General features: G+C 44.1%; 1 protein-coding gene across 2 annotated transcripts in view; it reads right to left on the bottom strand.

Annotated features, from left to right (window-relative positions):
* Positions 1 to 23,155, bottom strand: part of ERC2 (ELKS/RAB6-interacting/CAST family member 2) — a 951,034-nt gene that overhangs the window by 632,382 nt on the left and 295,497 nt on the right. For both annotated transcript variants that reach the window (XM_019536909.1, XM_019536910.1), the window contains exon 4: positions 8,233 to 8,307. In XM_019536909.1, the coding sequence (XP_019392454.1) occupies positions 8,233 to 8,307 (75 nt within the window). The remainder of the gene's footprint in view (positions 1 to 8,232; positions 8,308 to 23,155) is intronic.

Below are 23,155 nucleotides of genomic sequence, written 5' to 3'. Positions count from 1 at the left end.
TAGCCAGCACAAACAGAGATGACTGCGCTGGCTGACCATCTGAGCAGATTGGAAGATGGACGTATACCAAAGGACATGCTATATGAGGAACTATCAGAGGGAAACAAGAACAACAGGACATCCCAAGCTTTGTTACAAAGCAAGCAAGACATGAAAGTATTTGGAACTGATCTTGACCAGTGAGAAACCTTGGCAAGCAATCAAAAAAGTGGCATCTCTGTCTCCACTAGGGCATTAAAGTCAATGACAGGAATTGGCTTCAACAGCTTTAAGTGAAAAGCATCCACAGGAAGCAAGTAGCTCTTGAACCACCCAATCATGACATACACTTGCAACCACTGCCACAGATCATGCAAATCTTGGAGTGTATTATTCAGTCACATGTGACACTGCAAACCATCTATGCCAGAGGCTGCAATAACCACTGCCTCTCACAGATGAAAGGATGCCAATGTGAGGACTGGACTGAGAGAAAAGGGTGAAAGGATTTCATGAAAGACAAAGACAGTTTGAAAGTCATGGGGAAAGAAGATATGAGTATCAGGTGAGAGGATAAAGATGGACCAGAAAAACAAGGGTCTGAGATAGGAAGAAGAGATGGGAGGAGAGGTAAGAGAAAGGAAACTAGGTATGTAGGGAGAAGAGAAGACTGAGAGATTTGAGTGGGGAAGAGTGGAAAATGTTTTGTACAGGGGCAGAAATAGAACCAGGGAAAGAACAGACAGGTTGACTGGGGAGGAAAATATTGTTTGAAGCCTGGGGGAGCTGAGTAGGAGATTGTGACCAAATGCTAATTGGTGAGTGGGTTTAGGTGGGAGCTTGTACTGGTAGGGGCCGCAGAAGGGGTGGGTATGACCTCAAAGTAGTGTCGCATATTTACCTCCCCACCACCGGAACACTGTAGAGAAATCAGTGCTTTAATACATCATAATTTAAAGCAAATGTTCTACAAAAAGTACAAACCTGCACTGAAGTAAGACAATTTAGAGTTATAGGAAAGTAGGTTTGGAAGGAACCTCCAGGCATCATCTAGTCCAGTGGTCTCCAACTTGTTTAAATAGGAGATCACCTTTGGTATTTAAGGCAGCCCAAGATCTACCGTGCACTACACCCCCACCACAACAGGTAAGTCTGTGGGGAGAGAAGTGGGAGGGCAGATCCAGGCAGAGGGAGAACAAATTATGTGGGGGCATGCCCCTCCACAACAGGTAAGTCTGTGGGGGAAGGGGCAGGGGGAGGGGAAAGGGCCATGTAGGCGGGTGGGGCAGATCAAGGCCCCACACTTAATCCCACTTCCTCCCTCACAACTGGGGCCTCAATCTGGCTCCCACCTCAACAGCAGTGAGAGAGAGAACGGGGCTGGAGCAGGGGAAGGCCCTGCACAACCAGAGCACAGGACAGAGCCACAAGCGGCTCATCTGGGGAGGGCATGGGGGTGTGTGCCTACGGATCTGCATGCTGGCTAGGTCAGCTGTCACTGTAGGCTGTGGCCAGGCTGTGCTGGGCTGCACTTAGGTCAGGTGGTGGCAGTGCTGGGAGTGCGGCTATGGGAGGGAACGGGGGCTGCAGGCCCCCAAAAATTTGCTATAGCCCCCGCATAGCCCCAGCTCCACTGCCACCGTCCAGTCTGAACGCAGCACAGCCCAGACCCCTGCCACGAAGTGTGCGGTGCTGCCTTCCAGCCCCAGTCTGCCCTTCCTCCCATGCAGATCCTGGGGGGGAAGGGCAGGGCAAGGGGAAGGCAGCACCATGGTCTTCATGAAGGGGAGCTGGGCCCCGCTGCATTGAGGGAAGGTGGAAGTGGCAGCACTGGGAGGAGGGTGGAGGGGGCTATGCCAAATTTTCAGGTGCCTGCAGCCCCCTTCCCATAGTCCCACTCCCAGCACTGCTGCCACCCGGCCTGAGCGCAGCCTGGCCCCAGCCAGCTCAGACAAGCTCAATCCTCCCAGCACCCACCAGCCAGGGTCCCACTCACCTTGCCCCTGCTTCTGCCTCTGCAGCACTCTATCCCTCATCGCGACAGCCTCCATCTGGCCCCTGCCCCTTCCCTCCCTCATGGAGTGACCTGCTGAGTTGGGGGTGGGCTGTGCACATGCATGCACGAGATCAACAGGTTGGTGACCACTAATATAATCCAACTCCTGTCTGAGGCAGGATAATTTCTATCCAAACCATCCCATACAGTCATAATCTAAACTCTGTATAAAACTACCCTCAGCCCTGACACAACATAGACCTAATACTCTAACCTAACACAGGTAAAGCAGGAGAACCACAGTAGCCAATGTTCTGCTTCTGTAAAATGTTGTCAATATATGCTCAACAGCTCCTGGGCAGAGGCCCATCTCCCTCTTCCCTCCTCCCACCCATTACAGAGGAAGGCATTTTACAGAAGCAAGATATTGGCTGCTGTAAGGTAGGTTACAGTGTTAGGCCTATGTTGTGTTTGGGCTGAGTGTAGTCTTATGTAGAGTTTAGTTTATGCTTGTATGGGATAGTTTGGATAGTGATGATCCTGCCTCAGGAAGGGAGTTAGACTAGATGACCTCTCAAGGTCTCTTCCAGCCCTACTTCTCTGTGACTTCTATGACTTCCAAATTTCATGTTGTCTGCAAACTTGCTCAAGAAGCTTCCTATGCCAGCATCCAAATTGTTAAGAAACACGTTGAACAGCACCAGGCTCAGGACAGACTCCTATGGGACTCTACGCAAAACTTCCTGCCATTCTGACACAGACCCATTAATAATTACCCTTTACTTATGGCTACTGAGCCAGTTATCTATCCACCTTGTAGCAGTTTTATCCAGCCCACATTTCTCCAATTTGTTTATGAGAAGATCATGCAGAATTTTGTCAAAAGCCTTGCTGAAATCCAGATACACTATATCTACAGCATTCCTTTCAGCCACCCAAGTAGATACTTTGTCAAAAAAGGAAATCAGGTTTGTTTGACATAGGGATGTAAATAACATTTTAAAAATATCCATTACACTTCTCTAATTATATTGGTTAAATGGTTAACTGATAACACATACCTAGTCCTGGCTGGGGGTTCCAGAGCTCCAGGCCAGCACCTGCCCTACCTCACCCTGCCACGGGAGGTGCCATGATGCTGCCTGATTGGAGCAATGCAGGGAGCTAGGAGCCTCTCATAGACCCCCTCAGACAGAGCTGCTGCTGGAAGCTGGTCCCTAGGTCCTTTGAAAATGGGGGGAAGGGGACAGCAGTAAGCCCCTGACAACACAGCCAACACAAAGCCATGGGCACCATTGGGTGAGGGGCTTTTTCAGGTGCTAGGAAGAAGGAAGCACACACCACAGTCGGGAACCCCAGGCCCTCCAAACTCTGGGCATCCCTCGCCATGGGCCCCTGGCCCTTTTGACCATTCTGGTTCTGGCCCCTGCCTGGACCAGCTGAGGGTACTCTCTTGATCAGGTCGGAGTCTCTAGCCCTACTCTCACTCCTGGGTCCACCTTTTGGCCCTACTAGTGGGTGACCCACCCGGTTGTGGAAGCTGGGGTTAAGGCACCCTGACCCACCTTTCACCGGGGTGGTAACTGGCCTGGCATTTCCTGGGGGCTGCTGTGACACTGAGAGCCCCACCAAGCCATCCACTCCCTGCAGGGTGCAGTTTTAGGTCATGCCCAGGATCAAGAGCCTCCTTACCACCCCCTACATCTCCTCCCTTACCTCCAGCGTGTTCTAAGAAGCCTCACAGCCAGGCAATGCTGCTGCCTGGCTGCCAGCAGCAAACTGCCCTGTTTATATGGGTGCCCAAAGCTCTAAAATGGCCACCGCAATTAAGCACCTGCTGCCTGATTGGCTTAAGGCCCTTAAAGTGGCAGGCACAAACAGTGCCCTGCCACAGTCCTCTTCACCACTTCCCATCCCCTCCTCCTCATTCCTTCCTCCCTCCCTCCTGTCTTCCTGTTGCTGAGGCATCACATAACTTCCCTTCTCTGCTAGACTGCACCCTGTGCTAAACATTAACTGGTAATGCATTACCGGTATAAATATCCTTATTTTTAAAAACATTTAACCTTTCTCATCCCTAGTTTGACATGGTTTGTTTTTCATAAATCCATGCTGGCTGCTTGTGATAGTCTTTTCTCCTCCAGATGCTTATAAATGGCCTTCATTTGGACATGCTCCGGTAACCTGCCAGGTACTGAGGTGAGGCTAACCAGTCTATAGTTCCCTGCATCCTCCATCTTTTCTTTTTAAAGAGAGGCACTACACTGGTCCTTTTCCAGTCCTCTGGTACCTGGCCCATCTCCCATGGCTTCATGAAGATCATTGCCAAAGGCTCCAAGATCTCCTCTGCTAGTTCCTTCAGGACCCTGGGACAAAGCTCATCTGGCCCTGCTAACTTGAATGCATGCAGACCCAACAAAAGCTCTCTGACCATATCTTTTGTTATCTCCTCCCTCATCTTGCCCCCTTCCTTATCCAGATAATCCCTATTAATTTTTTCAGTGGAGACTGTTTTGGTCAGGAGTTTCCCCTGGCTTGTTAACAGGGGACCCACAGCTTCCTTGGTCCTTCTTTTCTGGCCAACATACTTACAGAACCTCTCCTTGTTGTCCTTAACCTCCTTTGCCAGGTACAACTCATCCTTTATCCTTGCCTTCCTCATTTTGTCCCTGTGTTTACTGGTTAACATTCCAAAGTAGGAAATAGTAATGAAAACTGCTCTTTAATCATACGGAGTTTGACAGCTTCCATTTGTCCCTTTTACCTTTAGTATCGGACATATTTTACTGGGACAGCCCCAGCGGTAGGATGTGGACATAAAAAGAAGGAAATTTGTCCCTCAGAACTGAAAGGTAGATCCAGCCAGCCCTCAGAATGCTGCTTGTATATGATTTCATGTTCATTAATCACAAATGAGATTCTTTATTATGAAGAACTAGAAAGTAAATATATATATAAAGGGGTTGCTGAGATACTCCTTTTTGCTAGACACACTGGAATAATTCAAGCTAATAATTAGCTATTAGGAAGACCACATTTACTTTAGTGTTCAGACATCCTGAAGTTATTCACTCTAATCAGTGGAAAAACACATGCATTTAATTTGCATTTCTTTTAGCAGGGCTGATAGGAAAGGCCATCAGTAATGTATTTCAGTCTTTGTTACCAATTCTCACAATTTAATAATGAGTCTTATAATATTTGGAGCTTTTCTTAGACATAGGTTCTGGGTCGACATATCAATGTGAAAATCTAAGTTTCATTACAAAAATAATCAGTTTATGGTCTCCCTCATTGTCAATAAAGCCAAAAAAATGTGTTCTAGAAGCAATTCAAAATCTAGAAGACAAATTAAAAGGTTCCAATATTATACTTTAAAAAATGTTGTGAATTTTAAGCTATTTTTAGGATTAGGACCTAAATCCTAAATCTTTTAACAGCACCAAGCTTCAGATAGCAATATTATATAGCAAACAGAGCAATCAGAGAACTGCACTTGCAGAGCAGATTTTCCTTAAACTATGTCACAAAATCCATCCCTTTGTACAAATTCCTGAACTACCTGCAGTGTAAACACTTGTTCAGTGAGGTGTAGGCAATGGGGGAGTGACCTTCAACAGAAATATAATTTCTTTAAAGGCACATTATATGGACTTAGTCTGTTACACATTACTTCTATACCCACTCATAATTTTTGGTCTCAGCACATCTGGAACTGCCTTTAGAACATTTGGCATTTGTTCCTCAATATTCAACAAATACTTATTAAAAAAAAATGTCCTCTGTTGTGTTCATTTTATGCACATGCTTTTGTGGCTCCAGTAGGCTGCAGAGAGTCTAGGAACTTACGAATTGAGGGAAACTGTTTAGATACAATTAAACATAGTCTTCGAAAGAAAAGCAAATTATACAGAAATATAGACAATGCCAGCTACAAAGTCTTGTTTAAAAGCCAGTATTAAAAAATACTTTTTATTATATGAATTTATTTGGCTGGTCTTGACAATAGCTGGTACAGCTAAGTTTGTCAAGTCACAGACATAGTGGGCACATCTACATGTGCATTGTGTGCTGTAGGTACCATACGTTAAGTTTAGTGAATTTACTGAAGGTGCAGTAACCGGTGCTACTGCGCACACCTTTTCAGTGATGCTACATTAATTCTACTGCACATTAGTGCAATAGCACAGGTTTTGCTGTGACCTGCTAAAGTGTCGTAGAATTAGTCTATTGCATACAGTATTTAGGCTCTCATGTAAACTGGGTGAGTCTACAGTAAAGAGTAAGATTTACAATGCAAGAATTTTGTGCCCCAAAATAATCCAGAAACAGTAAACTTAGTGCTGAATTGTGATTACATTATTAGGGTAGATAAGAATGTAAATTTTTCCTGCCATTTAGTACACTAAATTATACAGAAGGTTATACAACCACTCAGGTATGGCCTGATTGTGACTTGAGTTACAATAGATTTTATACCACTAGAACTCCACAGGCTTTGATGAACCTACACCTTATGTACATCAATGCTAGCCCAGGAGAAAGCAGGAGTTCTTATTGTGACAAATAAAACCTGAAGTTCTCTTTTAGTATCTTCTTTATTCAATAAATATAGAAGTCAACCCTGTAGAATTCTTACCTGCATGAATAGGGCTATCAAAGTAAGTAGGGATTACCTGCATGGGAGCAAGGATTTTTAGGCTCAGGTTTCTAATTTTTTTTCCTATTACTGAAACGAACAAAATTTTCCTCAAACAGGTGAAGATATTCTGATCAGTAAAATAATATAAAACACAGAGTATCCTCCTTTTCTATAAAGTTGAAAACTTCACCAAGCAGAATTTTAAGGAAGCTGTTTGTCTACCTTCCTAACAAAGAACAGTAACAATGGTGTAGTGAGGGCAGCCACTGAAGTGCAGGATTAAAAAAAGGGTAGAATTATCCTATATCTGGTAGAATATGGAAGTCTTTTATATATGATTATATACAGGGACCTACTTAAATTGCAGTTTCACGTTTTCAAAAAAAACAAAAAACAGTGATCTCTGAGATCACTGAAAAAATGGCATTAGGTGCAATTTCCCATGGAACTGACCCCCTAAAAATGTGCTTAGAGGAATTTTGGACTAGATCAGTGGTTCTCAACCTTTTTTGTATCAGGGCCCATTTGTAAACATCAATGGCCAATCCTGATTCAGTAAACAGTTTAAGTAGAAAACAGCCCACAGACTCTGCTGGTGCCCCTCACTCCCAATCCTCTATCCCCTGCACCCAGACACCAGCTCCCCAGTGTGTGGGGCAGACAGTGGGTGTGTGGGGAGGCAGTGAAAGCAATGAGTCTCGCTACCCCGCTCCTCCCTCCCACGGCAAGTCCTGCATGCTGGGCTACAGACATGGCTCCTGCCCCTGCTGGTTCAGCTAGGCTGCAGCCCTGTGCCTGCTGTGGGCACACAAATCTGGGGGGAGCATGTGCCCCGCCATTCCCTCTGATGCATCACCTGAGGTCCCTTCCAAACCTAATTTTCTATGAATACAAAGAAAGCACAGCCATTACTGAAGCTATAGAGCATGTGACTTGAGAGAGAATTACTGAGAGGATGAGCTACTGACACAGACTAAGTGAAGGCACCAGTCAGGAAAGCAAAAGTATTTTGGTGCCAATCAGCGGTGACAAACAGGGCTTCCAGGGCCAATCAGAAGTGAGGGGCAGGGCTACCATGAAATGCCTGCAAAACCGACTCTGCATGCCACAAGCAGACCATGAAACACTCTTTGTCTCACCACAATTTAAGTAGGTCCCTAATTACATAGTAAATAGATTATATAGATATAAATAAATAGTTCCCCTTTCCAGTAATTAAGCTTTTAAAATCTGAAGAGTTTATCAGCATGCTATATTTTTAACATGTGGGTGATTGATTAAGGAAATGTGTGAAAAGAGGGTAGAATTATTTGCCAAAAATGGCTTTGGAGAGACATGAATTTTTTTCTTCCTGGAGACAAAGAATATTTTTATACCTTTCCTGAAACTGTAGGCCTCAGCTTTTCATCTAGAAGAGGTATTAGTCACTGACTGTTTTACAGATCTCTGACAATTTTGGAATGGGGGTGGAGGAGAGAAATGCTGACTGTTCCCTTGCTTAACACTGGAATAAATTCTGTAGTAAAAGCTAGCACTTAATGAATGCTTTAATATTAAAATTTAAATTAACTTAAAATGAAAAGACATTGTATTAGTAAACATGCAAAGCTCATACCTTCATTTCTATAACTGTCTGAAGAGCCTTTGTCTTTGCTGGTTCAGGCTGAAGTTGGGTTCTTCTGTGTAGTTCCTGTGGAGGGACACGATAAAAATAAGCTTGGCGACTCATCTTTTTCATTATTTTCTCACTCATAAATGTAGTTCATAGCAAACTAAAAATCTGATGTTCAGAAGTACAGAAGTCCACATTCTACAGGTGTTTCCTTCTTTATAATCCCTCTAGCATCACTGCAGTTTCTATCTTATATTACAGTCAACTCTGTCGGCACATGCGCTATTTCTGAAACTTCTATCAATAATTAATGTCAACTGTGACAAAGCCAGCAAGTAATCTCTTAGTCCAAATACAACACTGCTTCTTCTTCCTAGACATCAAATCATAATTCATTCAATTACAGTACACTGTCCTGCTAATCCAAATACTTTTAAGAAAAATAACTTCTTGTTTTAAATCTTTTACTGCAGCTTAGAGCTTTTTGAAATAAGCAGTTTAAAGACATATTTTAAAATATGTCTTAGTAGTATCTATAGGTGATGAACACAACCTACAACAGCTTTTACATTTCAATTTTCTTGTATTCGTGCTATGATACTTTTCATTTTAAATTACACATAATAAAAATTAAGCAGTTTCCATGTCAGAAAGAAATACAGTGTTAACAGAAGGTATTAAGCAACCTCCACCTTTTATTTAAAGAAATTGATATGGACTTATATGCCATTAATATAGATTAATAGTAATTAAAATAGGCCATTAATTTTTAATGTCTACTCAGATAATGTTTCATTATGTTCATGAGAATCTGGTCACTCATAGCTTGTGAGAAAAAAATGCCATGATTTTTCATTTGTTATCACCCTATGGTAATGTTCTGTGTGTTCCATGGACACAGATACAAATGTACATGCAGAAAAAACAGGGGCTTCCACCCAAGGTCTCAATGGTTCCTATGGAATCTGTTGGAAGTCAGAACCATCTGTACAAAGGCCGTCTCTCTTTGCCCGGCCTTCTGGACCTCCCAGCCTTGCAAACCTACACCAATGCACTGTAAAAGGAGATTGCCGCCAAACCTTTCCACAGAGAGTACATAGGGGGAAAGCAAGTAAATATGCTGAGGACATTAACTCAGCATTAACATTGAACATTAACTACTCAATGACTCCCATCTAAGAGTAGCTGTCTTGCGTAAATGAGACCCTGTTTAATCCCAACATCGTCCCCATCCATAATGCTCAAATCCTGCAGAAAACCAGTGAAGAAATAGATAGCATCAGGGAGGGAAGACAAATGGAGCTTCTGTCTCCTTCCTTCCTCCAAATCCAGCAGGTTATCATCTCTACCTTGTTGAGCATGCACTCTCTTTAGTGAGATTTCACAAACCATATTTTGGATTTTAAATAATGTTAAATGCATGTTTCTCCTTTAAAAGATCAAGTAAATTGATCTAAGAAAACTTTAAACAATAATTTTAAGCAATTGCTTTTGACATTTTAAACTAATCCCTTTCAAAGCAAAACACTAGAAAAAGCAGAGATCACATTCTTTACAATACCTACTTGGAGACAAAGGGCATCAAAACCTTGGACATTATGTTCAGAGAAACTGTCAGTGAAACACTAAAAACCTAAAGTATCTCTTACACTGGAAAGCACCAACTAGATCATCCGGGTCTTTTATAAAATCTGGACCCAAATCAGCAAAACTTTGTTTCATAGTTCTCCTACAATGACTTGAGAAGTGGAAAACAATTCTCTATCAAAATCCTGAAAACGATTTTCTTCTCTCTCTCCATTCCCTTCTCAAAAATCACCTCTTATATATAGTGCATACAGTAAGGTACACCCAGATAATGGTTTGACAGGTAGAAAGCTGTGATTACTATTACAAGTTTGGAACTGGACACATCTCAAATTTATGCTCCCATCTTCCCTACTCCATCCCAGTATGCTTTTTCTTCTCATTCGCCTGCTATGTTTTTCCATATCATTCACTTGTGTTTTGGCTTATAATGTTTTGGAGTCGGAGACTATCAATTATTATATGTTTGTGCAGCAACTCCAATCAAGGAACCAAGACCAGCTGTGGCTTTTACATACTATTGCAGTATACATGTTAAATACAAATGATCTGTTTTGTTCATAAAAGTAAATACAACACGATTTTCAAATAACTTCATTAAATACATCCTGAAGATTTCATAACCATGCTATTTCTGTATGTGGTGGTCTGATCTATAAACCAATAGTCACAGCAATCTACACTTACAAAGTATAAAATCTAGTAAGAGAATCTTCAAAATCAAATATTTTTTCAGCCAAAAAGAATAATTTCAAACTTAAAGTGAACAGGAAAATCAACATGCAGCAGCACTGCATGGGCACTTTTACAGGTGCTCTGGAGGCATGGGGAGACAGCGCTTTAGTTCAAGCACCCCTGACACCGTTTTGAAGCACGTGGACACTAATACACAAGACATGGGAAGCTTAAGTGAATCTGTTCCAACATGCTGTAATTATAGTGTATCAGAGCAGCTTCTGCACTCATGTACAGACACCTCATATCATGAGACCCACCCAGAAACATTCATCACTAGCAATCCATATATGTTTAGCTAAAAGGAAGTAAAGTTTGGCACTTTCCATGGGTAAGAGATTCAATTCTATTTATGTTCATGGCAGTTTTATGTAATGTTTATGAGCAAAGTCCTTCAATACAGTTACAGTTAAAATGGATGGCATGCTGAAACCACTGCCTACCATACTCAATATCTTCTTGGTTTTCTTACCTTTTAAAGTATGTGAGGAAGGGGCCATCTTTTTCTATAGTGCCTTTTTCTATAGTGCCCAACATTAGTATCCTGGTTCATGACTCGGCATTTCAGTAATACAAATAAAAGATAAAGCTTGATGTTCACACAGGAGTTGGATTCACATTGACTTGTTTGCCCATTCTACTTTCCCCCTTTCTGTGACTGTCCTAGAAGGGATATATGATGACATGAGTCTAAATATACAGTTTAAAAATTTTCTGGCCTGCAAAATCTCATCTGCCAACATATTATATAATATATATTAATGCCACAGCTGCTAAAACTGTGCTAGCCTTTAGAGCAGTTAAATGAGACTTATCAAACATAGTATAAACTACCAAATAGGTTTTGTAGTTTATAATAGGGTTTTCATGTTAATTCATTAAACTTTTTAAACATGTCTTTTAAAACTGCAATTTTCTTGGGCCACTATGGTCCACAGTAACTATGAATTTGTAGTACTTCCCCTAAAAGAATTTTAAAAGGTGTATTTAGAATAAAGAAGTTGCAGAATGCCCCTTTACCCTGTCTTGAATATCAAGTAGAGAACACACTTTCTAAATGTAAAATAAAGCAGCATTTGTAAGTCACCTGCATAAAGGAAATCTCTCAGTCACTAGCTGATTGTCTCTGCAGACAGCTGGAAATAAAAAATGAATCAAATCCACCTACCTTACAAATTTTAAACACAAAGAGAATTGCCTATAGTTGTCATATAGATCTCCTACAACAGTCATGGAAAAAAAAATAAGCTGGCCCATCATACTATCTGATCAACAAAAATTACAGCTAATTTTAAGTCCTGACTTGGCTCCCTATGGCCACATAAAATGAGTTGGAGTATGAACAGAATTCTATACATTACCCAGGGAAACAAACCAGAGTTTCCACCCCTTTAGCCAAATATGGATAGGCTGCCAAAGATGAGCACTCCTAGATGTCTATCATAACATGCAGGCTTGCCTCATAATACTTTTGCTGTTTGCTTTATGAATCAATCTGATGCTGGCTGACTTAAAAGCTTTCCTTCTTTATCCTTGCTGGTAAAATGCAGCAGACTGGGATTCTGGAGAAGATCAGAAAATGACTCCCAGTTTATTATTTTGTGAGAGTTTTTTTCCAATCCGATTCAAATGTCTGGAGACTCCCACAAGTCTCAATACTTGAACGTATGTTGTTCTATGTACAATTTCTTTTCTGCAGGGGCAAAGAGACATATTTTTGGTACGACTTTATGTGTATGATACACTGTTTTGTTTTCCCATCTGAGGTCAACTAGGGGGCTTTCTATAACTTGACTAAGTGACGTTCTGAACATTTCATGAATTTAATACAACCTCAGAAAATCTGATTTTTGTCTGATTTTGTCATTTTTCAAAAGATGCTGCTTTGTAATTCTTTTTTTAGTAAAATGACCAAAAAGCCTACTAAAACTACTTCATCTTTCAAAAGTTTGAATCCTGAGCTGTTTGTTCAAGGCTCCATTTATTTGCTTGAGTTATAATATCCTTATATTATCATCTTTATAACCAACAAGATTGGCTAATAAGGGATGCACTCAGTTATTAATTTATGCTTTCATTATACCACATCTGAAATCTGGATTACTGCACTCTTTAGAACTTTCTATTTATTTTGGATACATAATTTAACAAGAATTCTGTAGATTGCTATAGATCAGTGGTTCTCAACCTATTTGCCATAGTGGGCCACACGTGCAGTTCTCAATGCATTATGTGGGTTGCAGACACACAACTTATTTCCTGTGTATCTATTTTAAAATTGTTTTAATAGGATGACATGTGGACCACAGCAGTGGCCGCATGTGGCCCGTGGATCACAGGTTGAGAACCACTGCTATAGAGTATCTAACATACTACTGCTAAGATGCCATGAGGGTGCTTACACAACTTGGTGATTAGCACACTAAAATGGACAGATAATCAGATCTTTAACTGGCAACCATTGAGATACTAAATTTACTTTAAAGGTCTTCACTTATAAGCAGAGAAACTCCTCAACCTGAACTTTGAATTGCTGTCCCCCTTCTCCATCCTCACATACAGAGATGACCTGAGCAGGGTGAGGGGCCCAGGGCAAAGCAGTCTGTGCAGGGCCCCGCCCCTGAACACCCTGGATGCGAGGAAGCCGGTGGTGGATTCAGCAGCACAGGGAGGGGTGCCAAACAGCTGGACACAAAGCTGGCGGCAATGCTGAGTTTCATAGTTACTAGGGTCGGAAGGGACCTGAGCAGATCAAGTCCAACCCCCTGCCATAACAGGAAAGAGTACTGGGGTCAAATGACCCCAGCAAGGTGATTGTCTAGCTTTGTCTTAAAGACCCCCAAAGTAGGAGCCAGCACCACTTCTCTTGGAAGTTGGTTCCAGATCCTAGCTGCCCTGACCGTGAAGTAGCACCTCCTGATGTCTAGTCTGAATCTATCCTCTGCCAGCTTGTGACTGTTATTTCTAGTCACTCCTGGTAGTGTTCGGGGGGAACAGGGACTCCCCCAATGTCTGCTGGTCCCCTCTGACTAATTTGTAACAGGCCACAAGATCCCCCCTCAGCCTTCTCTTGTGGAGACTGAACAGGTTCAGGTCCCATAGCCTCTCCTCATCCATGATGACTCCAAGATCCTTTTCTGCCTCTGCACTGATAAGAAGGGAGTTCCCCAGCCTGTAGGTATGGTGCTGGTTCTTCCTCCCCAGGTGCATCACCTTGCACTTGTCAGTGTTGAATCCCAACCTAGTCTCATCTGCCCACCCCGTAACCTGTCTAGGTCTGATTGTAGCCTATTCCTCCCTTCCAGAATGCCCACATCCCCCCACATCTTAGTGTCATCACCAAATTTGAACAGGGTGCTTTTTACCCCCTCATCCAAGTCACTGATGAAGATGTTGAACTGATGAAGATTTCCCTGCTCAGGAAAATGGAGGCAAAGAAGTTGTTAAATAGGTTCACTTAGTCATCTGGTGTGATGACCAAATTTCCTAGTGTGCCTTGCAGGGGCCCCGTGTTACCCGGTACCTTCTTTTTGCCCCCTATGTATTTAAAGTTGCCACAGCCCCTCTGCCTGGCTCTGCACGTCCCCCGGGCAGTCACCCTGATTCATGCCCCTCCCCCAAGGATGGCCCTACTCACATATTTCTTTCTAGAGATTTGGGTTTAGATCCTGTATTGGAACCCAGATGCAAAATATTAGTTTGTCTGATTTCAAAAATCAGAGCAGGTTAGTTCCATATCCAATACATCCCAAAATGGGGGAGTCTCACAAGATCAACCAATTGAAAATACCATGCAGGATTTTAAGACCATTAGCTAGCTTCTCACACCTGTACTCTATACCCTAGTAGGTATAAAATCTCTACCATTTAATCTCAGCTTTATTTTTGAGGCAGCTCATCACCTTGTATGGCAACACTGATTGTAGTTTCTTTTATTCTCTTCTGAAATATATTTTAGAAGTTCCTAGGATTTCAGTGACTACATGCTCTTCCATTTCTTATACACTAGGGGTGCATCCAGACGAGTGCGCACGTGCCTCTTGCCCTGCCTCAAGCCCCTTTGCAGCAGGGGGAGAAAATTAGACCCCTGGGGTCTTAAAAAAAAAATGAAACAAAAGAAGTGGGTCAGGGCACAGTCCTGGAACATGCCCCGAGGCAACCGGAGCCCGCATTCTCTGGCTGCCAGAGCGTCTCCATGGTTTGCCCTTCACCCTGGTCCTGAAACACACAGCTGGCCAAGCTGTGTGTTCAGCACCAGGGTTCCAGTGATGGTAAGGGGTTTGGAGGGCTGGAGATGGGGGGGGGAGGGGACCATGGGGGAGACCCCTGCCAGCCCCACCCGCACCCCCAGCCCCCCTGGTCCCTCCCCCTGCCAGCTCCCCAGACCTCGATCCCTGCCTGGCCTCTCCCCCCGCTAGCCTCCAAGACCTCCCTGATCCCCGCCCCGCCAGGTCCTGCCACCCTCAGGGCCCCTGTGCCACTCAACTGGGCCAGGCCCAGAGCACCAGGACCCAGTGCAGCAATGGATGCAGGTATCGCCGTGGACGTCGTCTTTCTAGACTTCAGCAAGGCCTTTGACACCGTCTCCCACCCCATCCTCAAAAAACTAGGCAACTGTGGCATTGATGCCTACACAGTCAGATGGATTGCATATTGGCTCAAGGGTCGTAGTCAGAGGGTGGTGGTGGACGGGTCATATTTGAACTGGGGGGAAGTGGGCAGCAAGTCCCCCAGGGCTCGGTCCTTGGGCCTGTGCTGTTCAATTTCTTCATCAGAGATTTGGAGGACGGGGTGAAAAGTAACCTGTTTAAATTCACTGATGATACCAAAATTTGGCATGAGGTGAGCACACTAGTAGGAAGGGAAGGATTGCAGCAAGACCTGGATAGGTTACAGGGGTGGGCTAACATAAACAGGATGTATTTCAATACTGACAAGCGCAGGGTGCTGCACTTGGGCAGTAGAAACCAGCAGTACACTGATAGAATGGGAAACTCCCTTCTTGAGAGCACGGAGGCAGAAAGGGATCTTGGAGTCATTACTGACTCCAAGATGAACATGGGCCAACAATGTGAGCTCACGGTTGGCAGGCCTAACCGGACCTTGTCATGCATCCACAGGCGCATCTCAAGTAGAGCCAAGGAGGTGATCCTCCCCCTCTATACGACACTGGTCAGGCCACAGCTGGAGTACTGTGTCCAGTTCTGTGTGCCCCACTTCAGGAGGGAAGTGGACAACATTGAAAAGGTCCAGAGGAGGGCCACCCGCATGATCCGCGGACAACAGGGCAGACCCTACAATGAAAGACTGCGGGACCTAAACCTGTATAGCCTTCACAAGAGAAGGCTGAGGGGGGACCTGGTGGCTGTCTGTAAACTCACTAAGGGGGACCAGAAGGGTTTGGGGGAGACAATGTTTCCCCTAGCGCCCCCTGGCATAACAAGGAATAATGGACACAAGTTACTGGAGAGTAGGTTTAGATTAGACATTCGTAAGAACTACTTCACAGTTAGGGTGGCTAGGAGCTGGAACCAACTTCCAAGGGAAGTGGTGCTTGCTCCTACCCGGGGGTCTTTAAGAAGAGGCTTGATGCCTACCTGGCTGGACTCATTTGAGTCCAGTTTTTCTCCCGCCAAGGCGGGGGGGTCGGACTTGAAGATCTACAAGGTCCCTTCCGACCCTACTTCTATGATTCTATGACATGGTGCCCCGGACCCAGCTGCTCTCGGGGCCCCTGTGCTGCTTGGCCAGGCCGGGCCCAGGGCTAGTGGCAGGAGCAACCCCAGGGCCAGCAGGACATGACAGGCACCAGATCCTGCAGCCCTGGGACCGGCTTAGCCAGGCAACACAGAGGCCCTGAGGGAGACAGGGTCCAGCTGGGTCTGGCACCCAGGGACTGCGCATCGTGCCGGGTCCTGGTACCACACTGGCACCAGCTGGCCAGGCGGCACAGGGACCCCAGGGCCAGCAGGACCCAGCACATGGTCCCCACACATTGTGCCAGGTCCTGCCACCAAGGGCCTGGCCCAGCAGCAGACAGGCCCCAGGACCTGGCTGGGCCTGGCATACGGTCCCCATGTGTCACGCCGGGCCAGCAAGAGCCTGGCCCAGCGGGGCAGCAAACGGTCCTCAGGGCTGATAGGACCCGGAGCACTGACCCTGTGTGCTGCACTGGATCTTGCCGCCATGGCTCAGAACTCCCCACTCTGCTCTGGGTAGGGGAGGATGGGGCCCTCCAAGGTGCCTGGGACCCTGGGCAGGTGGGCTGTGTCCCTCCAGGGGGAGCTGAGACTCTGGACAGTGGGGCTGGGGCCCTCCAGGGGGGGCTGGGGCCCTGGGCAGGGGGGATGGGGCCCTTCAGAGTGCTTGGGACCCTGGGCAGGGAGGCTGGGGCCCTCCAGGGGAAGCTGGGACCCTGAGAGGATGGGGCTGTGGCCCTCCAGGGTGCCTGGGACCCTGTGGGGGATAAGGGCTGTGGCCCTCCAGGGTGGAGCTGGGGCCCTGTAGGGGAGGCCATTCCATGTGCTGTGGGGGGGGCTGCATCCTGTGGGGACCAGGGGACCCACCCCTCCTGAGCAGTCCCGCCACAAGGTCCCCCACACCCACAGTCCCCCCAGCAATGGCCCCATACCTACCCACACACCCACCTGCCTTCCTCCACATCTCTTCTCACCCCCTTCCTGCAAACACCACATCCCCCATTACATACCCATCATGTGCAAAGAAAACCAGAAGTACACATCAACATATATAGGTATTTAGAAATTACTTTATCATGATTACAGAGACACTGGTAGGTTTCCTCATTGCTTTAACACTGTAAATATACCAATAAAGCATTGCCCAACTGATTGCCGTGTGTGTGTGTGTGTGTGTGTGTGTATAGAGTGATCTTTTGTGTTAACTGTGGAAAAACATGGATTTGGGGGTATTTTTAAAAATGGATTTGGGATGCTGCTCCAGCAATCCAGCTGGCACAAGGGATAGTGTCCCCAGGTACCAAGTAACTGAGCCTGAGAAGCTCCAGAGAATGAGTAGCCCTGAGCTGCTTGCCAGGGCAGGTTTTTGTATGGATGGGGCCAGGACAGGGCAGCTTTTTACACTGCTAGAGACAGCACAGGTGCTGGCCCCAGGCTCTAGCTCCCCCTGGCTGCAGATCCAGGACGAGCCAGGCAGGGTTATTTTGCCCCAAGTGGTACAATTTGCTTCAAAACAAAGTGCATGTCCAAGCACGCACACTGAGGCAAAAAGCCACAGATCAAATTTGCACTGCTTCTGTTTGAGCTGCTGCAAGTGCTTGCATGTGTGGACACACCCTAGGGGTCTAAAACTCCCTGAAAAACAAGAATGTTACCAAGATGCTGTAATACAGTGAGAGATGTTATAGTCTATTTACATAAAGAATACCTAGAAAAGGTAAGAAATTCCCTAGGCATTCTACAATCAAGTAGAAAGAAAAGACCTTTGCCAAAAAAAACTTACACTCTAGACAGATAACATGTAGTAATGAGATCCAGCCCATAAAGCTAGCAGTAGGTGTAGGTCCCAGTTCCTGTTCTGTAATCAGCAAGAGTAAGCAAGAGAGTAAGCAAGCAAAACAAAGAAAGTCAACAAAAAGTTAGGAAGTGTAATAACGCAGACAGAAATATTATAGAAAAAACAGATAAAAAGCAGTAAAAAGGACTGAGGCAAATAGCAATAGGAAAAGGAAAACGGACAGATGAAAGATGGCAGTGACCAGATTAATAGATCACTGACTCACAAAAAACCTGGCTTCCAATGTTTCCAGGTAAAATAGACAAATCTGTAAATCACAGCAGAACTTCAGAACTGTTAGTTCTCTTAAACACCTCCACAAAGCAGATGGCTTCCTGGCCTATTGTTCTAGCTAAATCTGCATGTTCACAGACCTCAAAGTGCCACGACACAAGAGAATTCCCTGCCCAGGAGAGCATCTATCACACCATCCTCCTGTGAAAAATGAAATATCATAACCAGAAGGAAAACCAGATTCAACTTCAGAGTTAGACAGACTGTTCTAACTTTTTATCTGAGACTAATTTTCAGAGTTAACTATTCCAACCAAGAGATCATACCGCATCTTCAGCTCTCCTATGAAATATGAATCTGCATTTCCACCCAGAATAAATTTTACAATCTTTGCGTTCTCCTATGCCTAAGGAAGGGTGTGTGCACCCAAAAGATTGCAAATAAAGAATTTTTTTTTGCCAATATCTAGTTCATCTAATAATAAAAAAAAAAAAAAAATCATCTCTGCCACGAGTTCTGATGACAAAGTACTATGCTAAATAGCACTGTGCTACCTCTACAAGACCAGCCTGTCTGAACTTTAAAATTTAAATAAGCAAGACTTTAACTTTCAGATCAATTATTCCACTTAAAAAAGCACAGCCACTTATCTATATTGTCTGCTTAACTATAGTGATTCTTCAGCCAAAAGTATCATTACAAAGACTGATCAAATTCTTCTTAACTATAATTATTTCAGTAACCTATACATAAAAAATCAGCATGCTCTCATTTCCTCTTTTCTCTCTCCAACTTCTTCTCCCCTACCCCCCAACCAAAAAACAAAACAAAACCATACAAAAAAAACCCTGGAAGCAATTGAAATAAAACATTAGGAAATTATGAACAAAAACAGTATCTTTCTGGCAACTATGAATTAACATATCTGCAATCTTTCACGTCAGGATACAGCAGCTTGGAAGATAAAGTGATATTTTTTGTTATGATTCCAAAATCGTCATCTTGCCCCTAACTTCATTTAGGGGCCACCATTTCTGTTATGAGATCACAGTTTAAAAATTGTTGCATCAGATCTCTACTAATTATTTCATTTGGCATATTAAGCAATTGGAAAAAAAATAAAGTAGTAGAATGAATTGTATATATTTGGGATGTAAAATAAGTGCCCAAAGAAAGTGACGGACTATTGATAACCATGTGGCAATCACAACAGACAGAAAAGTGCTGTGCAGTTGTTGTGTAGCTTTTTACTCTTTCAGGTCTCTATTCATCAAAGCATGTTAGCATTCAGACTTGTGCTTAAACCTATCTGTACTCAGTAAAGCATGTAAGCATGTGAGTAAAGTTAAGACATACCCGAATGCATTGCTGAATAGAACTTCACTTAAATTCATGTTTAAGTGTTTTGTGGAATCAGGCCCTAAAAACATAAACAATTAAATAGACAAAGTCTACTCCAACACAGTGGACCATCATTGGACCAAAAACTTCTTTGCTGTCCGAGTCCCCAAGGCCCTGGAACAGACTCCCTCCAGATGTGGTGCAGGCACCTACTCTGGACTTCTTCAAGAAACGGTTGCATGCTTATCTTGCTGGGATCCTATGACCCCAGCTGACTCCCTGCCCTTTGGGCGGGGGGCTGAACTTGATTATCTTCTAGGTCCTTTCAATCCCTAACATCTATGAAATCTATGAAATCAGTGATCCTTTCATAAATGGAGGCAAGAAGTGATGTTTACACATAAGACTTAAAGGCTGTACAAATTGTACACTGTACAACTTTCTCCAAAAGCAGTTCTTTCTAAATGATCATATTTTGTTATATTTCACACTTACACATACAACATAAATAAGGTAGGTTTATAGTATGGTTTATATATATACAGCTAAAAACAGACACTAGGAGTTATTCAGAGTATTTAAAAACCCCTTTTCTTCCACTTCTATGTCAAAAACAGTTTCAAATCACCATGCATTGCTTGTATTAAGAGTGTCTTCTGACAAGAGACCATATGTGAGAAATCTGAAGTGAAAAGGAGATTTGTAAAAAGAATTTACAGTGTATTAGAGAAAATCAAGTTTGTAAATGAAAGCACGAACAAATTTTACTATGAAGTAGCTACTTCAGTGCTGTGTTTTACCAGTGGTTTTCACAACAATACTTCTTTCCTTCATAGAAAAATAAGATGTATAACAGTTTATTTTTTCTAACTTTAAATATTTTTCCCTTAAAAAATTACTCTTCTAAACCATGATGGAAAATCCAATTTCCTCATGCATATTTTCATTAAGGCATCTTGCATATAAATTGCTGCCACCTCTGCTACTCATTCCTAATTTTGCATGTAATATTCAATACAAAAATCATTAATCTATGTATAACTACAACAGTCTCACTCACTACTCTAGTAGTGAAACAGGATCAAGGACTGAAAGGATCAGAGTTCTGTTTCAGTGACTACCTATAGTCTTGGAAGTCTGTGCCTAGGGAAAGACATTCAAAAAGCCTGAGCCTGAATTGATTCACTCTTTGCAGTTAGTTTAGTCTAAGCTGCTCATCTTAAACTGATTAATAAACTAGGCAGACATTCTCTGTTAAACCAGGAAATGCAGGCATGTGCTTGCAGTGGCTCAAGCCAGAAGCGGGGAGGCGCTAGAGCATGCCTGCCAGCCACTGCTAAAGGGGAAGTAAGACACCCTCCAAGGCGTCCTGCTGAAGTGGAAGAGGTGTGGACAGGCACCAGCGGGAGCTAACAGTGGGTGGAGAGGGAGACAGAGTTGGGGTGGGTAAAAAGTCCTTTCTCTGAAGCAAGCATGTATTGAACACAGCAATTTGCAAAGCATACTATAGGGAACTACCAAAAATCTTTGCCTATGCTAAGAGACAGCCCAGTAAAAACAGCATACACAACTTAATCTAATTTAACCTTCATATGTTCCCATGAGGTAATTTCCTAGCCCAGACATATATTTTGTGCAGTATCTTAACATTAATTAATTCTAAAATAAATTCTTTTTAGGACATTGTCACTGTAATTGCAGTGCACAATATCCCCAAAGAACAGCAAGCGCACATGAATGGTTTGCTCTCTGTGGATGAAAAACTGTCCAGGGTAACATGTTACCCCAGGCATGAATGTGTTTTTCTATATGGAGTAACAGCTTACCCCAAGCCCATGTTAACGCATTTTCTGTATAAATGACAGGCCTAGACCTGTTTGGCCACTTTGGGTGGATGCATCTGAAAGGTCAGCATTCATTCACACGTCATTCATGTCCACTTCAGGTATCCATAGTAATTAATGGATGGCCATCCTCCACTCTGTTTTTGCTGAAGATGGGGTAATCCTTTTTGCTGACCACTTTGTTTGCAGGCTGCAAGGTCATCAAAACACCCTGCCCTTTGCCAACCCCCCCGCAACCCTTTGTCACACCCAAATCCACTTCTGCTCTCTTTTCTCGTGGCAAAACTCCACCTCACCTGCCCCTTTCATAACATACAAGCTAATTTGCCCTGCTTTGTTGGAAGTGAGGACTAGGAGCAAAGGGACAGCAGAAAAGAAATAGAAAAACACCATACTGCAATACAGCATACAATATGGAGTCCTCTTCAATGGTAAGGGCTTGAAGCCCCCTAGGCATCTTTTACCTGCTCTCAACAAGCCCCTGCATGTGTGGTTTCCAAACAGCATCCACGCACATTTGGCTTGCCTGCAAAGGGTGGATGCTGCGCCCAGGTGGAAAGGGTGCTACCTGCATTGCCATAGGGCAGGGCAGAATCACTTCTGTGACAACATAGGTGGATGGGCTTGTCCTTGACTTGTTATTTATATGCATTCAGCAGTAATCATTCTTTTATTTTTTTCTTGCAGTCCAGGATGAGAAGGCAAGGCATGTTCAGTGCTGAAGCCTGTCTTGCACAGGTATCCAGGGATGACAGTGACACATCCACTGATGAAATCTTATGCCAAGGCACTGAGGATACTGACTTTGTGCCAGACATGGGAGACTGTTCAGAGCAAGAAGACCATGTGTCTATGGAAGCTTCATCCAACTCAGATGAAGAGTTTGTGCCACAAGCAGAAGTGATGCCAACACTTCAGGTGGGAAATTCCGGTGAATCAGCCCAGGGCCGCTGAGGAAAGCTACAGCAGGACGTGGAGCAGAACCATTGCCACCACCCTAGAAAACATTGCAGATGATGACACCTTTAAAGGAATGAGAGAGTGTGGGAAAAAAGTCCACAGCTAATACGTCATCAGAGAACAGCCAAGGACATACTCCATGAAAGTGCTGGGCCAACAAGAGAAAGCAATAAGGACACAGTGGTGGAAATGTTCCACCTGCTTCTCTCACAAGATATCCTGACTGTTATCACAAGATATCCTGACTGTTATCATAAGAGAAACAAACAAACAGGCAGATAGAAGATTCAGAGAGTGGAATGACAGCCATCCTGAAAATAGAAAGGAGTGGAAAAAGCTAGGTGAAACAGAGCTGAAAGCCTACATTGGTTTCCTACTGCTGAATGGCCTATAGCACAGTGGTCACAAGGCACTGGAGGAGTTGTGGGAGCAACACACTGGGCATCCTTGCTTCTGTACCACCATGAGTTTAAAACCATTCCATCAAATCAAAAAAAAAAAGGCTGAGTTAGGCTCCAGAGCAGTGAGAGACGCGCGGGTGAAGCCTGCTGCCCCCCCGAAGCCCACCAGACACCCCCTCAGCAGCCGCGGAGCCCCCTGCCGACCCCCAGCACAGCCGGAGGTAAGTGGGCTCGTGGTGGGAAGGGGTTAACTCCTCGCTCCCTGGGAGGAGGCCACTGCCTGGTGCC

The sequence above is a fragment of the Crocodylus porosus genome, unplaced genomic scaffold, assembly GCF_001723895.1.
Source record: "Crocodylus porosus isolate Cpor-Errol unplaced genomic scaffold, CroPor_comp1, whole genome shotgun sequence".
NCBI classification, from domain to species: domain Eukaryota; kingdom Metazoa; phylum Chordata; order Crocodylia; family Crocodylidae; genus Crocodylus; species Crocodylus porosus.
This window is presented reverse-complemented; position numbering and strand designations above follow the sequence as displayed.